The 17,574-nt window shown below is 47.6% G+C and overlaps 1 protein-coding gene across 1 annotated transcript in view; it reads left to right on the top strand.

Moving 5' to 3' along the window:
- Positions 1-14,569, top strand: part of SFRP1 (secreted frizzled related protein 1) — a 43,576-nt gene extending 29,007 nt beyond the window's left edge. The window contains exon 3 of the mRNA XM_027529841.1: positions 11,151-14,569. Within this exon, the coding sequence (XP_027385642.1) occupies positions 11,151-11,473 (323 nt within the window). The 3' untranslated portion in view covers positions 11,474-14,569. The remainder of the gene's footprint in view (positions 1-11,150) is intronic.
- The last annotated feature ends 3,005 nt before the right edge of the window (positions 14,570-17,574 follow it).

The raw sequence follows: 17,574 nt of genomic DNA, 5'->3' as shown, positions 1-17,574 counted from the left end.
GGGAAGGTGAGGGGCCCGGGCCCCTGCTGCCTGGGCCGCCAGTGCACACGCTGTCCCAAATAAAACCACGCCAGGCAGCCCTTTGCTCTCATAGTGGGGCTTGCATTTTGCACCATTAGCTTCAATCAGTGGGGATTTAACATAACCATGAAATCAAGCAATTAGGCAGTGGGATTCTGGATGGCTGACATGGACGCTGCACGCCCGGCTGTGTGTGTGAGGGCTTTGTGAGTGTGTCGGCGCTGAGGGTATAAAGTTCTGAAATCCACTCTCCTGCCTTAACTTACTCCCCCCCACCAACTCCCCAAGGTATCTGGGATCCAGAAAACAGGACAATTTCAGTGAAATAATTTGCCCCAAATAAATTGCTCAGGAACATTTTCTACGTCTGCTGGTTTTTTTTTTTTTTTTGTAAATGAGAGAAAAAGAAAATCTGCTTTCAATAATTTTTTTGTTTGTTTTCTTTGGGTTTTTCTTTCTTTTTTTTGTAGCATCTGTCCTGTAGTCAGGAGATGCATGTAAATCTGCCACGTGTGGTTTGTGGTCGGGGAGAGAGTCTGCGTTACTGTGACCAAGCACAAGCCCCTTTGCTTTGCTCAAGGAATTAATGATGCAAACCCTGGCCCCTGCTGGGAACGGAGGTCTGTGGAGCAGCCTTTGCAGGGCTTTTTCAGCAGGACTCATTTGGACCTGTTGCTGCAGCCCGGACCCTCTGCTGAGGGTTGGAAGGAGCCTCAGCTTCTCGGGGCCCCGCCCTTACCCAGCGGGTGATGGAACCTCATTTGCACAGTCGGCTTTGGGGATGGCACTTGCTGCCTCAGGGTTGCCCACCCAAGAGACTCGTGAAGGCCCAGAATGTAGAAAATCTGGTCGTCTCTGTCTTACTGCACAGTGAGGTCCTCTCTCTGAACAGGTTTTTTTTTCTCCCCCCACCGGGAGGCTGGGTGGGATGGGGGAGGGGAACTGTGGTCCCTTCCTGGTCCTGGGGGCAGGGAACGAACAGGACACTGGGGAAGAGCTAGTCGGTCTTGTCATCCCCACCCCAGCTGCTCAGAGCGTCTGTTTGGGAACTTCAGCCCTGTCTGCCAGAGAAAGGAATTGAGGAGAGCAAGTCACTAGGAGTCGGGTGATGTCAGGGGTTACTTGCCCAGGAGTTTTTTATTAGCATCTCTTGGAGACAGTGTATCTGATGGCTTTGCCAGTGGTCCCCAGAATCTGCAGGGCCCCCATGCCGTCCTCCTCCTTGCTGGGAGGCCCTGTGACCTCAAGTAACGAGGTCTGACTGAGATGCAGGGAACAGGGTTCCCAGCAGAGCTTGTGAGTACCTTCAGCCTTGGGCAGGCAATTCAGCTGAACCAGGTTGAATATCCCGTCCTGTTCAAAGTAAATCCAAATGCTAACGTAACTGGTTTTTTTTTTTTTTTTTATCTGAAAAATGATCGGTTGACAAATCCTGTAGGCTACCTCCTCCTCTCAGATGAATGGTGGAAAAAGTAGAATTCCTACTCAAACAAAACCCTTCCTGAGAAGCCCCGAGTGAAGCTAAGCTGCTCTAGTTGAATAGGGATTGAAGGGCCTGGAATTGTAATCTTTGTGTTTCTTTTAAAAGCTCCCATTTTGTGATTCATTGACATTTTATATACATTTCAGCTCTTTACTAGACAGCAAGCTTTTTTTTTTAAATCTAAGTTTTTTTACTTCAGAATAAATGCAATTTAAAATGTCAAATAGTATTAAAAGGCTTTTAACAAAAAACTGCAGGCCTCTGCCCAATGCCTTCCAACCACTGATTCCCACAACCCAGAGGAAGTAATTTTCAGCTATTTTAGCTGGTTTTTTTTTTTTTGATAGTTAGCAAAATGGAGTAAATAAAGACCATACTTAATTTTTTAAAATTTATTTTTAATTGGAGGATAAATGCTTTACAGTATTATGCTGGCTTCTACCATACAACGGATATCAGCTATAAGTACACATGTCCCCTCCCTCTTGAACTTCCCCCCAACCTCCCACTGCATCCCATCCTGCCAGGTGGTCACAGAGCACCAGGTTTGAGCTCCTTGTGTTATACAGCAGCCTCCCATTGGCTGTCTGTTTACACATGGTAATGTATATGTTTCAGTGCTGCTCTCTCACACTGTCCCACCCTCTCCTCCCCTGCTGTGTCCAAAGTCTGTTCTCTACGTCTGCGCCTTTATTCCTTCCCTGCAAATAGGTTTGTCAGTACCGTTCTTCTAGATTCCATATATATGTGTTAGTGTGCTATATTTGTTTTCCCGTTTCTGACTTTCTTCACTCTATAACAGGCTCTAGGTTCATCCACCTCACTAGAACTGACTCAATTGCATTCCTTTTATGGCTGAGTAATATTCCATTGTAATGTATGTACAACTTCCTTATCCAGTCATCAGTCTGTGGACATCTAGGTTGCTTCCATGCCCTAGCTATTGTAAATAGTGGGCTTCCCTGGTGGCTCAGATGGTAAAGAATCCAGGGGACTCGGGTTCAATCCCTGGGTTGGGAGGATTCCCTGGAGGAGGGAATGGCTACCCACTCCAGTATTCTAGCCTGGAAAATCCCGTGGACAGAGGATCCTGGTGGCCTACAGTCCATGGGGTCGCAAAGAGTCAGACATGACTGAGCAACATAGCGGAAACATTGGGGTACGTGTATTTTTTTCAATTATGTTTTTCTCAGGGTATATGGCCAGTAGTGGGATTGCTGGGTCATATGGCAGTTTTATTCCTGGTTTTTAAGAAATCTCCATACTGTTCTCCCTAGTAGCTGTATCCATGTACGTTCCCACCGACAGTGCAAGGGGGTTCCCTCTTCCCCGCATCTTCTGTAGTATTTATTGTTTGCAGATTTTTTTGATGAGGGCCATTCTGACAGGTATGAGGTGATACCTCATTGAGGTTTTGACTTGCATTTCTCTAATAATGAGTGTTTAGCATCTTTTCATGTGTTTGTTGGTCATCTGTATGTCTTTTTTGAAGAAATATCTTTTTCGGTCTTCCGCCCACTTTTTGATTTGGGTTGTTTGGTTTTTTTTTGTTATTTAGCTGCATGAGCTGCTTGTAAATTTTGGAGATGAATCCTTTGTCAGTTGTTTCATTTGCAAACCATATTTAATTTTAACTTAATTTTTAGACATTACTTATTGATGCTCTACGATTGAAGACAAAGATTTATCTTTTGCTTAATTTTCATTTTTAAACAATTGTTAGTTTTTAATCAAATTCTTAATTTTTAGACACTATTGATTTTCTGTTATTGATAATGTCTATCTTATAGTCTATTCCCTCTTCTTCCCATTCTTTTCAATTTAACATTTTTGGTTAAATTGATATTCACTGTTTAATTTGTTGTCATTATGTAAGTATAATTAACAGTTGAGCCCTGTGTGTACTGCATGTATATTTCCTTTCTTATGCACTGTTTCCCTGAGATGGTAGTTGCCTCATTTTATTTACCTGGTTCCTTATGAATTCAGCCCCAAACATTCCTGCAGGTTTTCATCCAATCTGCCTGGCCCTTCTTTCCTCCTGTTTCTATCTGCACTGGTTGAGACTTAAGCCCATCACACAGTTGTCCTGGAAAACCATTCTAAGGCTTCCATTGCTTTTATCTTACATTAGATTTTTAGTTTCCTGATCCTGGGTTGTATTCTGCATTTTTAGAGCAGTTTCCCAAGAAGAGATATACGGAAGACTTTTTATTTATATCATTGAATGTCTGAAGTTGTCTTTCTTCTCCTCACCCCCACTGAGTTTGGCTCAGTACTGAATTTTTTTAAAAACCATTTATTTTATATTGGAGTATAGACAATTAACAATATTGTGATAGTGTCAGGTAAATGGCAAAGGGACTCTGCCGTACATAGACATGTATCCATTCTCCCCCAAACTTCCCTCCCACCCAGGCTGCCATGTAACATTGGGCAGAGTTCCCTGTGCTACACAGTAGATTCTTGTTGATTATCCATTTTAAGTATAGCAGTGTGTACCTGTTGATCCCAAACATCCTAACTATTTTTTCTTCCCTGAATTTGGGAATTTTAAAAGCATGGCTCCATTATCTTTCCGCTTCTAGTGTTGCTGTGGACGAATCCTATGCTATTCTGATGCCTGGCGCTTTGCAGTAGATGTATCCTGTCTTTTTCTCTGGAGGATTCTTGTATATTCTCTTTATCCCTGGTGTTTCTAGATGTCATGATTCATTGACCTGTGTGTGCTCAGTCACTCAGTCATATCTCTTTTTGATCCAATGGACTGTAGCTGCTAGGCTCCTCTGTTCATGGGATTCTCCAGGCAAGAATACTGGAGCAGGTTGCCATTTCCTTCTCCAGGGTATCGAACTTATGTCTCTTGAGTTTCCTGCTTTGCAGGTGGATTCTTTACCGCTAAGCTTCTTGGGAAAACCCATTCATTGACCTATGCGTGCGTACTAAGTTGATTCAGTCATTTCTGATTCTGTGTGACCCTACGGACTGTAGCCCACCAGGCTCCTCTGTCCATGGGGATTCTCCAGGCAAGAATACTGGAGTGGATTGCCATGCCCTCCTCCAGGGGATCTTCCTGATGTGGGCACTGTTTAATCTGAGAGCTTGTATTCTTCCTTCCTGGAAATTTTTCTTGTATTATTTCTTTGGTATTTTCTTGGTTCTCTGTTATTTGTTTTCTTGATTCAGACATTGGGCCTCCTGGACTGAGCCTTTCTTTTATCTTTCTTTCTCTTGTTTCCATCTCTTTGTCATTTTGTTCAGCTTTCCAGGAAATATTTCCACCCTTATCTTAAAGCACATGCGTTTCATTCTTTATTTCTGCTCTTACCTTTTGAAATTTCAAATACTTTTCGGGTTCTCTGAACATTCCTCTCCACAGAATTCTGTTCTCATTTCGTGAATACAGTATCCTGTTATCTTTGTAAAACAGTTTCTTCTGCAGCCTACCATGTCTCTGTCATCTCTGATTTCTTTTTTTTTTCTGTGTGTTTTGTATGTTTTAGTCTCTTGTTCACATTTAGAGGCTTGCCTTTAAATGCCTGCCGATCCTTTTGAGTTTAAGAGTAAATCACTAAGTTGGAATTCTGTGTGTATGCGTGTCCTGTGAGTTTTGAGCCTCATTTTGGAATTTCGTTGGAGGGAGCTGTGGGTCTTCTCTTTGGGGTTGCTAGTTTTTTCAGATAGAACCCTCCGTGATCCTCTGATTGGGGCTGTCGCTCAGAGTCTCACTCTTCGCTGCAGCCTCTCACTGAACCCTTAGCCGTCAGGGCTGCTGTTCCTTCCCACCGCATCTTCCTGTGTGTCAGGTGTACCCAAGCCCAGTCTGTCTGGATAGAACTTTCTGTACAGAATAAACCTCTTGGCTGCTTCTGGAGTGGGTGAGGGGTGGTCATCTGGACTCACGGCCCGGCTCGTGGATCTGGGTTCGTCGATGCAGGCTTATCAATTCCTATATTTAATAGAGTCTCCATAACCCCATTCAGAAGCACCCAGTGGCCCCTAGCTCGCGGGCATTTCTGGGTCCTGCCATGTGAATCAGTGGCTTTCTTGCTCTCAGCCCCCTCTGTCAGCAGCTGGGTTTCTACTTCTCTTCGTCAAGTCGGGATCCACCATCCATTTGCTTTCTGTTACACTAGATGTGATGTCCTCGTTTCTGTACCATTTTCTTGCATATGTTTATAACTTTTTTTAAACTGTAAGTTTAGAGAAGTGGAAATGATCGGATGCCCAATCTTTGGCAAGATGTTTGGCAAGAAGTGGCCAGGGGTAACGCCTCACAAACATTCCGGATGCTTGGTGGTTGAGGATGCAAAACCTTCTGTCTTTCCGTCCCATTGGTTTTAAGCTCTCTGGGATTCTCCCTCGACCCCTCTGGTTCTGGCTCCCACAGGTCATCAGCAGCACCCAGCCCCACGCACCCCCACCATTGCCAATGCCAGTGCTCCGGTCCCACACTCATCTTTAAACTGAACAGCACGGGCGATCAAGGAGCGTTGCTTCCATGTGAAAAGCACCTTCTCCAAGAGACACCGGGCTGCCTGGTTTTCCATCCATGCTTCCGATGACTTTGCAGGAACTTCCCAGGGAAGGTCCCTCCGTCTCTCCTGTTCTCTGTACTTCACTCTTCACTGCAATGATTATCATCAGTGATCAGATGAGTCACAAAGCTAGGGACTGACTCGGCCCCCTCCCCACCTACCCCCTCGGGGCCCTTTCTTGCATTCCTGCCGCAGTTCCTCACAGTGGATCCTGTAAATGCCTGGCCCTTGGCCAACTGTGGCCTCTCATCCAGGCTTCCTGTCCGGGTGATTGGAAGGATGGCGGCCTCATTAGCATAAGCAGGTCAGGAGCAAGAGACGGCTTTGAAGCCAGTGTGGGTTTGGGATGAGTGTAATGAACTTCCATTGCTCATTTCAGCCTCAGAAAATGTCCAGGCCTTGTGGGGAGGCTACCGAGAGGGGATCAGTTGTGAGCAAAAAAATATGGTTTTGGTGACTGCACATGGAATGAAGCTTTCAAAGTCTATCTGAATAGAAGGGGATTGTGTTTGTTTTTAATTTTTTTTTTTATTGGAGTATAACTGCTTTCCAATGTTGTGTTCTATTTGGCTGTACAACAGCGTGAATCAGCTGTATGTACACATATAACCCCGCCTTCTCGAGTCTCCCTCCCGTCCCCCCATGCCCATTCCACCCCTCTAGGTCATCACAGAGCATCGTGCACTGAGCTCTCTGTTGGAAGGGGTTATTTAATTTTAAGGCTGTGGATAAAGAGGGCCCTAATTGTAACCTTAAGTTTAGGGTTTTCATAGTATCTGGTCTCTGAATTCTTGCTGGCAGTGACCAGCAAGGTGAGAGGCAGGAGTCCTATTCTACTGTCCGAGGATATTTAGTTGTTGCTAAAAAAAAAAAAAAAACCCAAAGAAGGGTTTTGTTTTTGTTTGTTTCGCTTTAGCTCAGGGAAGCTGAGATCAAGGGCCCGAGGCAGATGTGGACTCATCACCAGGGGAGACAGCCCCGGGAGGAGACAGAGAAGCACAGGGACGGGGTGGGAGCTGTGGTGCCGGGGGTGGGTGTCGCTGTCAGCCCAGGACCACCCAGCACGGCCTTCCGGATGGTCACCCTGCCGGGCCCGCAGGCAGATGGAAAATGCAGACCCTGGGAGCTCGAAACCAGCTTCTGTGGTTGAACATGGAACGCAGTTTGAACCCAGGACCGGGGACTCCAGCGGCGTCCCAGCTGTAAGCCCAGCCGCTCCATCCTCGGGCTTCTACCTGCGCACCAGCACCGTATGTGACGCAAACACAGTCCACGGGCGAAGTCTGGGGCTCCGGGCTGTCCCCGCCGTAGAGGCAGGGTAGGGGGAGGAGAAGGGGTGAGGGTCAGTCCCCCATCCCCCGGCCCCCAACCCAGCAGCCCCCGGTTGTGGCATGGTGGGGGGCTGCACCCATAGCCACAAGGCAGGGGGAAATCAACCTGGGACGGCTAATCGCCTATCCAAACATCGTTGGTAATCTGCATCGCTAAAATAAACCCCTGGAAGATGGAAAAGATGGTAGTAATTTCTGGCCACATGTGCCTCCTCTTTCCCACCTCAAAAAAAGAAAGTGAGCCAAACGGCAAGAAGCGGAGAGTCTAATGCAAAACACATTTCCATCACTGGCCTCTCCCTCCCCTCTCCCCACCTATGTAAACCAAATTCCTTGACACGGTCATGGCAAAGGAACATTAATTTTTTGATTTGAGTTGTGATTAAAAGCAACACAATCAAAAGAAGGAAATAGTTTCCACTGGAGCACTAGCATTTGAAACCCCGTCATGGTGTAGTGGGAACCAGCGTGCTCTTCGGGGTCAGGTGTGGGTTCGAGTCCCAAGTCTCTTCTTACAGAGCCTGGCCTCAGTTGTCCCCCTGAGTCCTTCGTCTTGATTGTCATCAGTAAGAACGATGGTTGATGTGCATGATGTCGGAGCCACATAGAGAGTGACTGTCCTGGGGGTTCTTTCCCCCAGATGATGGCTCGCTTCTCTGCAGATAAAGAGGTGCCCAGTTGGCCCCGGAAATGCACTCATTCCTTGCCCCCCCGCCGACTCCTGCAGTGATGTCATTGATCACTCCTACAGCAACACTGGGATCGTGGCTTTAGACCTTGGGAAGTAGTCCAGGGTCATCTGACATGCATCCCCATCGCCTCGCCTCCCTGAAGTCCTGGTTGCTTTCCTTGGGTCAGTGGGCCCTTGCAGTGCAGTGGGTGGGCAGAAATGGAGCCGGACTCGCCAAGCCTGGCAGGGAGTCTCTTGGGCTCGTCCCCAGGAGAACTTTCTTGTTCAGTGAGCTACTGACTCACACAGGTGAAGTCTTTTCTTAGGTGACCCACCAGGTACAAGGATTATAAACCAACCAGGGGAGCGAGCCGGGTGGGCCTGTTTGGGCAGACATTGGGGCTTCCCTGGTAGCTCAGCTGGTAAAGAATCCGCCTGCAATGCAGGAGACCCTGGTGCGATTCCTGCCTCAGGAAGATCCCCTGGAGAAAGGATAGGCTACCCACTCCAGTATTCTTGGCCTTCCCTGATGGCTGAGTCAGTAAAGAATCCGCCTGCAATGCGGGGGACCTGGGTTTGGTCCCTGGGTTGGGAAGATCCCCCTGGAGGATGGAAAGGCTACCCACTGTGGTATTCTTGCCTGGAGAATCCCCATGAACAGAGGAGCCTGGTAGGCTATACAGTCCACGGGATCGCAAAGTGTTGGACACGAGTGAGCGGGCAGAGGTCCCAGACGGTGATCTGTGCTGCTTCCTATTTGATGCTCTCCCACCTGCGGGTCCTCCTGCCTCGTCCTCAGGGTCCGGGTGGGTAGGGGAGTCAAGTGGAATCAGAAGGGCTGGGCAGTGACTGGTTCGGCGGGGGGTGGTGAAGGGTAAAGCCAGGAGCTCCTTGGGAGACTGTGCTCAGCACACTCCTGTGTACGCAGGTCTGTCCAGCCTCCGGGGTGAGGGCTAGCCCTCTGCTGCTTGGACTAGTCCCCAAAACTTATGCTGCCCTTGGGACTGAAGTCTCATCCAGGCTGAGGGCCTGGGGTGTTACATGGGGCCCAGAGGCTGGAGATCTAGAACCCTTTCCGTAAGGGAAGGTGATGGGAGCACATTTAATTTCCTGACTTTGACACATCCCCTGAAGATTTGTTCTAGGATTTCTCCCTCCTCCTAATTCTTGGGTTGGCCAAGAATGTGCTTTTACTCAACTAAACATTAAATAATAAAGCCATCACGCATGCAGTGTTACCTTGGCCGGAATAGCTCCTTTCAACCGGGAGGAACTCTTACCATTTCATTAAGTAAAAGCCATTTTGAAATGTGGCTGAACCTGGGAAGAGAGCCCTAACTGTTTTCCCTTATTTTCTTGGTCCATTTAATCAATGCTTGAAATGTCAGCTTCATTATAAAGAATGTTGGAATTCAGCCTGCACAGCACGGTAATTACAAGTGGACACTCAGTCCATGAGTTTAAGTTTAGGATCAATGACTCTGGGCAAGTAAAGGTAACCCTGACACCTCAGTTTTCTCATCTGTTAAATGGGGGGAATAATTGCGCCTTCTGTGTGGAGTTATTAGGTTTCATGGAAGAGGTGCCTGGAGAATACTCAACACACTTGCTGACATCCAGATGCTTTCCTAATCACTAGCTACTGTTCTGTAGCTCAGATTCAAGTCTTTCCTCATGGAGTGTGGGTGGAAGCTTGGAGCTATTTAAAAGAGAGGGCTTGGTGATTTGGAATTCAGAGGAGTTTGGAGGATGGACATAGCATCTGGTGACCAGGATCTAGAAATGGTTTCCAGCTCCTTTGGGGCGATCCCTGGCCAGCCAGTTTCTGAGAGGAGCTGATTGTTATGGGGATGATGTTCGTGTTCTTGGTGCATTTCCAATTACAGGACGTCTCCACGCTAATTTACCCTCCCCAGTTAACCCTGTGTAGCTAGCACGGGAGTGTGTTGTCCACATGGTAACACCCAAGCACTGTCGGCTTGGGCTCCGTAGAGACAGAAAGATGAGAAGGTGGACTTGGCCAAAGGATTGGCTTTCCCTCTCTGCAGGGAGTCAGGCTGAGAATGGAAGAAGGCCAGGTACCATGTTGGAACTGAGGAACCGCCACCTGGATTTATCCATCAGACCCCACCAGGACTCTCTCCAGTGGGTTGAAAGGTCCAGGTCGAGTTTGGTTCTGTGGGTCTACACTGTGGATAGGATAGCCCATTAGTGGCGCCATCTAGTGGTTGATGAGTGGTGGACAGCCTGTCCGTGGTACCTGCGTCTGAACTTCCTGGAGGCACCGTGGTTGGGACCACAGTCCTGATGCTGAAGTCGGACACTGATGTTTGATGCGGTTAGCTTTCCCTTGCTGTCAGCACACACATAGGTCTTGTCTGTGTTATTTCCAGAGCCTGAATTTTAGGTCCTTTGGATGTTAAAAAAAAAAAAACAACTAAACCAATAACTTGCTCCTAAAAAAAACAAAACAACAAACTTGGGGTAAGTTTTTCCTTTGAGTGCTGAGGTCTGAACCATTAGATTATATGGCCTTGATTGGTTTAGAGGGTCCCCTTCTCTTGAAGCATTATATGACCGTCTGAGTCCCAGAGTTTTTAAAAAGAAACACATGATTTGGTTTTGAACATCTGTTTAAGCCACTCATGACATCCTGTGGCAACTATTAAGATACCATCAAATACACCAAAAATAAGGGGCAGAATCTGTGTGTGAAGGTCACCTGAGACCTTGGTCCTTATCTATAGAATAGATACATACAGCCTCCCTCTTTGAGGTGCTCTTTGCTTTTTATTTCTCCTGCTCTTCAGCCCCCAGGTGGGTTGTGGTTGCGGATAAAAAGCCGTTTTTTTTTTTTTTTTAATTGGAGGATAATTGCTTAACAATGTCATGTTAGTTTCTGCTGTACGACCAAGTGAATCGGCTATATGTGTACATGTATCCCCTCCCTCTGGGACCTCCCTCCCCCCAGCCCCATCCCACCCCTGGAGGTCATCTCAGAGCCCTGAGCTGAGCCCCCCGTGCTATCCAGCAGCTCCCCACTAGCTTTTTGAAAAGCCGTGTTCTAAAACTCTCTCCTCTTCCCCTCCCTGCCCTCGCCCCTCTAGCCCTGAGGATGAAAATCAAAGAAGTGAAAAAGGAAAACGGCGACAAGAAGATTGTCCCCAAGAAGAAGAAGCCCCTGAAGCTGGGGCCCATCAAGAAGAAGGAGCTGAAGAAGCTGGTCCTATACCTGAAGAACGGGGCCGACTGCCCCTGCCACCAGCTGGACAACCTCAGCCACCACTTCCTCATCATGGGCCGCAAGGTCAAGAGCCAGTACCTGCTGACCGCCATCCACAAGTGGGACAAGAAAAACAAGGAGTTCAAGACCTTCATGAAGAAGATGAAGAATCACGAGTGTCCCACTTTCCAGTCGGTCTTCAAGTGATTCTTGGGAGGGGGGGGCGGGTTGGGGAGGGAGCCTGGGGTGAGGGGAGGGGTGAGGGCTGAGCGGACGCCCCTGGACCCCCGGTGGTTCCCCCTCCACCCCCTTTGCTCCTTCGCGGTGGAGGGCGGCGTAACCCAGTTGTTTTGCAGCATCCATGACCCTCCTGCCTTCCCCAGGCTCCAGCCCCTCCACAGGTAGAGCCGATATTTAAAGCCGCACGCCCAGGTGAGAAACCCACTTAGATTAGGAAGCTTCTCAAGACCCACACGTGGAGCAGCACATCCCCGGGGGGGAAAGGGAGATCCAGGCTTGCCGGGTCCACCAGAGATGCAGTCACTAAAAAAGGCAACGCTGCCGGCCCAGAGAGGGGGCTGGCGGCCAGAGCTGGCGAGGGCAGCAGCGCCAGCTTCCGCCACGCTCTCCGTGTCACTGCACACCGTTTATGGACCTACCAGCTAGTCTGTGCCTTTGAAACTAGAAGATTCTAACTCTTGGCAAAATGCTTTCCGTTCCAGAGGAATTTTCTCTTTCTGTCCATTGTTCAGACAGAAACAAACTCACCACCACACTCGCCATGAAGATCAGCTCCAGAGAGTGACCGGTGCGGGGAGGGGGAGCTTGAGAAATAGCCCAAGGGAGTGCAGTGCCTGGTCCCCCGCTCCGTGTGGTCCTTGAGACGGACCAGCCTGTCTCGGATGCCCTGGAGGTGGTTACCATCAGACCCTGCCATGATCTCGCCTCCTGACACGTGGAGGGCAGCACAGGCCTGCCTTGGGTGACAGAGGTGGTGACTCATAGACTGGGAAGGCAATTGTTAGTGGTTTTCAAAAAAAAAAAACAGTTAAAGAAGAAAAACAGAAAAAAGAAAATTTAGAACAGTCCAGCAAATTGCTAGTCTAGGGCGAACTGTCATTGGGTGAAGAGCTTGTTGATCTAATTCCCTTGTTTATTTCACATTGTTTTAAAGCAACCAACAGGCCCACTGACTCTTCACGGTTTTTTTGTTTGTTTGTTTAAAAAAGTCTCCATGGAGCATTTGGAAAGGTGTGGCAAGATGGGGGACTCGGCATGCCTTTGAGGTCACTTTCTAGCTGAGCAGCTGTCTTTCTGGGTATTTTCTGTGGGAGGTGGATTCTCCTAAGCATAGCTGTGGTTCTCCTTCCTGAGGGGTTCTGGGTCACCCTGGGCCCAACACCACGCTAATTTAAACTCACAGTGTGCCCCACTCCCATCTTTCTTGTGACGAATGGATTCCTTTGAACTTGATTGCCTAGAGATCAGAGACAGTCAGAATAGCCTGGCTGCCTGTCCTCCTGCACTTAACAAAATATTTTGTTTTCATTTCTGCCGAGGGAAAGTTAAGCTGCAAAGGTCCCCATTCCAAGGACGGAATTTAGAAAGCAAAGCAACTGCGGTTTTCCCCGAGGGCCCTAAGATAATTCTCACAGCCGTTGTGTTAATAAGGGATGTACATAAACCCATTCATGGAAGCAACTTGACTCCTCTTGTTCAATGTACAGGAAGTAATTCCCCCCCCCAAAAAAAATTAATGTTAATTTCTTCCTCACGTTGGATTCTTAATTCTCTGTAACACCTTGAGGACTTTCGTGATTGTCCCTCTGGGTGAATCTGATGCTGCAGTGGAACTTGGACTCATCAACCCCGTGGCTCCTTCTGTTAACTTCCTAAAGTACAGTCTGAAAACCAGCCTGCCAACCTTGTTACCTACTTGAGGGTTATCCTGACCTAATGAACCCCTGGCAATTAGTGATCCATTGTTTAATACATTTTTTTATTCTCTCTGACCTTTAATCATAAAGTGTTGGGGATTGTATGTGATTTGCCTGTAATTTTGGATAATTTTAAAAAAAAAATGTGTGTATATATATATTAGTGAATTAGAAATATCCTCCTTTCCTATTGTCAACTGAAATTCAGAGCAATTCATGAAAGCCTAGATCTGGGTCTTAGTTTTGATTAATTAACCCAAAAGCTCAGTGTTCTTATGTATCTGCTTGTTTGGACAGAGGGTGTCATGTCACAGGGCCTCTTCAGGGTGGGGGCCTTAGGAAAGCTTCGCGTGGGGCACAGCGGTTACTCTAGAAAGGTTATCAGTGAATAGGTAGACTCTAAATGGGAATTCTCAGGTAGGAAGTGGTGTTTTCAGATGAGAGTTCAGAATACATTGGAAATGTGAATTGCAGCTGCAGGTTTTACCCTGGCCACAGAGCCCCAGGCCTGAGGTTCCCTGTGGACATGGGACAGCCTGAGCTGTGACCCATCAGCCAGTTTAGGGTGAAGGGAGGCTCTGGGTCCAGAGCTGCCGTGGATCACAAACCATTGTTTTTCTCAACAAAGGATATGCTGGAACCAACTTGGAGATTCGTGGGCTTGCTCACTCCTTTCCAGAAGAGCAATGTAGGTGACTTGGTAATCATTGCTAGTGCAATGATTGTCTTCATAAATCATCAGGGTGATTTAACATCATCATCCTGGGTGGAATCCAGTGAGGTCATGGGCAAAACTCAGCTAAATCTAAAATAAGACAGAAAGTGAGGTGAGAATTCCAAGAATATTTTATTTGTAGAGCATCCTGTGTCACCCTTGGCTTTGGGTGGCTGTGAATTAGCACCAAGGGCTCCCTAAGGCATCTTGTCTGTAAATGACAGAGACCCTTGTGCAAACCTAGAATCTGTCTTTTTCAGCAGACTCCAAGTACCCAGTTGCTGTGCCGTAAGTGTGTGGATGTCTTGGGCTTAGGAGCTCTGTTTTAGAAAAGGTTCCCCTGGAACAACGTGCTGGTCCCCTGACCTGTCACCAGCAGATACATAGGACACAGACGAGATTCCTGTTTCCTCTAGTTCCTCCGTGTAGCACCCCTCTTATAGAACCTAAATCTCTTATAAATGCTTTGAATACTGTGAAAATGTTTTACATTCCATTTCATTTGTGTGTGTTTTTTTAAACTGCATTTTACCAGATGTTTTGATGTTATCACTTATGTTAATAGTAATTCCCATATGTGTTCATTTTATTTTCATGCTTTTCCTGCCATGTATCAATATTCACTTGACTAAAATCACTCAATTAATCAGTGGTAATGTGCATGGTGACTTCTTCCCCACCGCGATGGCACACCGTTTGCCCTCCGCCCTCCTCCGCCACACACATATCCCTTCTCTTCAGTTTTTCCAGGGATGTTTTCTGGTCCCCACTCAATACTTTTCAAATGGTAATGGGGCATGGTGGGATGGCAGAGTACCTGGGGGCCCCAAGGCACCAGCACCCCATCCCATGTATACCAACCACCTGGTCCCCTGAATCACTTCCAGAAGTTTCTCCCGGCTGTGTGCTCCAGATCAGAGAGAAGGTTAAATACTTGCTCTCCAAGAATGTATTTTTCAACCCTGCCTGAGTTTCTTTTCTATGTTTTTGGTTTCAGATGCTCTTTCCCCTCCAGAAATTCGATGTTAAAATTCCAACTAAGATTTGAAAACTCTTTGGTATCTGGAGTGAGCCTTAGAGGAAACCATATCTTCCCTGTTAACAGATGAGACGCTCAGATGGGAGATGGCTAAGTTTTCTCAGAGAGTTTGGGGCTTCCAGGTCACTGGTGTTGCTGGAACCAGACCCAGTCCTGGGGGAACCAATCAGAAGGTCTGGGTTCTCCCTCTGGACCCAGGCGGTGCACTTGACAAAGCCCAGCTTGTCTCCTCTAGGCTACAGGTTTCTTGCCTAAGGAGTTCTTTGGTGTGACTTTGTATTCTGTGAGCAATGACAGTGATAACTTCAAATTGTTTCCTGATTAACAAGGCACTTCCAAACCTCAGACAACTGGCAGTTTTGTCCAGAAGTGAACAAATTCTCCCAAGTGACCCCCAGGCCCCACCTAAGCACAGAGACACATCTTTAAGGCTTGGTATGAAGACTCAAAAAATTCCATTAAGTTGTGCTCTAGTAGCAAAGATTTTCCCATACGTACACCAGTCTGACCAAGGAAAAGATTGACATTTCCTTTTTGTTCCCCTCTGGCTGATACGGAAAATCTCTTAAGCTGGGTGTGGGTGTCAATGTCATCCCAGTGGAACCCCACCACTATGATCCATACATTCTCATTGCTCTTGTGAATATTTAAAAATCAGATCAGCAGAAAGATGGTGAAGTGTGTGTACAAAGGCATTCTAGCTTCAGCAGCTGGTGTTGTCCTGGAGTTTGGGGTGTATAAGGGTCAGGACTGCTTGAGCCTCATGTCTAAAAGATGCTCTAACACCAAGAAGAGCAGCTTTGCCCTCAGGGTGCATAGCACTCACACCTCTTGAAGGATCATACAGGTGCTTTTCAACTCGGGCTGAAAGAGATCAAGGATCAACATGTTATCCAAGGTAGGTGGGTCATCTAAGGCAATGATGAAGCCAGAAGTGCTAGCAATTCAGTTTCTCTCCTGAGAAAGAGAAATCTGTACCAACCATCCTACAGTACTCAGAGGAAATAAGGAGACTCATTCTTAAGTCTTAGCGTGTGTCACCGAGGGGAGCTTGCTAACGTGTGATTTCTGCTGTCCAGTCCCAGAAATTTAGATTCGGGAGGTTTTCCCTGGGGCCTTAGGATCTCAGCTTTGAACTAGTGATCCAGGTTTACCAGATGCCAGCAGTCCACGGGATCGTTCTCTCCATAACATCCTGTAGGACATAAGTGGCTTGGGGTTGAGAGGTGGACAATTATTGTGGCTTCTCCTTTCCCTACCTACAGGGCTTCCCAGGTGGGGCAATGGTAAAGGCAGGAGACAGGAGTTTAATCCCTGGGTCAGGAAGATGCCCTGGAGTAGGAAACGGCAACCCGCTCCAGTATTCTTGCCTGGAAAACTCCATGGACAGAGGAGCCTAGTGGGCTACAGTGGCAAAGTGTTCAAGGGGACTGAACGCACACGGCATCCCTCCTTTTTCCTACTCACACGCTTCGGATTGCTTCGGCACAGTCTGAAGTTCTTTTCTTATTAGGTATTAATCAAAAGAGGTACATCAGGGAGGGGATGAACCTGCTGCTGCTGCTGCTGCTAAGTCGCTTCAGTCCTAACTCTTTCCTTTACTGCGGGTACATCAGGCTCTCCAAGAGGGCTTCTCAAAACTCTACTGTGCCTGTGAATCACCTGGAGACTGCGTTAAAATGTAGGTTCTGATTGGACAGATTTGAAGCCGGTTGGAGTTCTGCATTTCTGATTGGCTCCAGAGTGAGGGGCGGAGCTGACGCTGCTGGTCCTGGGAGGCTCCAAGCTACACGGAGAAGGGCCGCCCGCTCAGCAGAGTCCTGGCTTCCAGCGGTACTAATGCCATCTTTTGGGTCAGGACTCAAAATATTAACCAAACTTTGGGATGGAAAGAAAAACTGCAGGAGTCGCAGTTAGAAGCTCAAAGCTACGAGCCCATTCTCTCCGTCCACTCAGAGTTCACTTTTGTCTTAGCTTTCTAGGGGGTGATTCTTTTCCCCCAAAGTCCTTTCCTTTAAAAAAAAAAATTGCTCAGCAAACTATAAGCCATCCTGCCTCTGCTCTTTAACCAACCTTCCCCCACTCCTCATCCCCCACCAGGCCCGGCCCAGTGCGGGGGCCTTGGAGTTCACCTCCAGCTGGTGTTCCCCTCCATTGCCCAACAGTATCAGGATTTGAGAACAGAACGGGAACCTTCCATGTTGGGATGCTCACATCTGCGCAGCTTCAAGCTCAGGTTATGGAAGAGGCCACGAAAAGAGGGGTGGAGGTGGGGGGATGAAGTGTTTGGAGGGGAAATCCCACCTCTTTGATAAATTGAGGCCAGCCTGCCCAACAGGGCTGATTTACTGGGGGACCAGGCGAGAGGAATTTCTGTCAGTGAAGGCCCAGGAACGCTGCTCTTTGTAGGTTTGGGGAAGATGGGTACCAGAACAGGCTGCAAATAGAAGCCCAGAGCGCCTGTGTCTTTATACATCTGTGGACTATTTAGATAAGTGGAGGCTGTACTTAATCACTGAGAAAGTTGTTTGCTTAAATAAAGGGAGGGAAAGTTGCATGTGTGCGTTTAAGGGGAGGGAAGGAGGAGGTGGGAGGTAGGAGACAGGATCCAGCAATT

This window comes from Bos indicus x Bos taurus, chromosome 27 (genome assembly GCF_003369695.1).
Source record: "Bos indicus x Bos taurus breed Angus x Brahman F1 hybrid chromosome 27, Bos_hybrid_MaternalHap_v2.0, whole genome shotgun sequence".
NCBI classification, from domain to species: Eukaryota; Metazoa; Chordata; class Mammalia; order Artiodactyla; family Bovidae; genus Bos; species Bos indicus x Bos taurus.
This window is presented reverse-complemented; position numbering and strand designations above follow the sequence as displayed.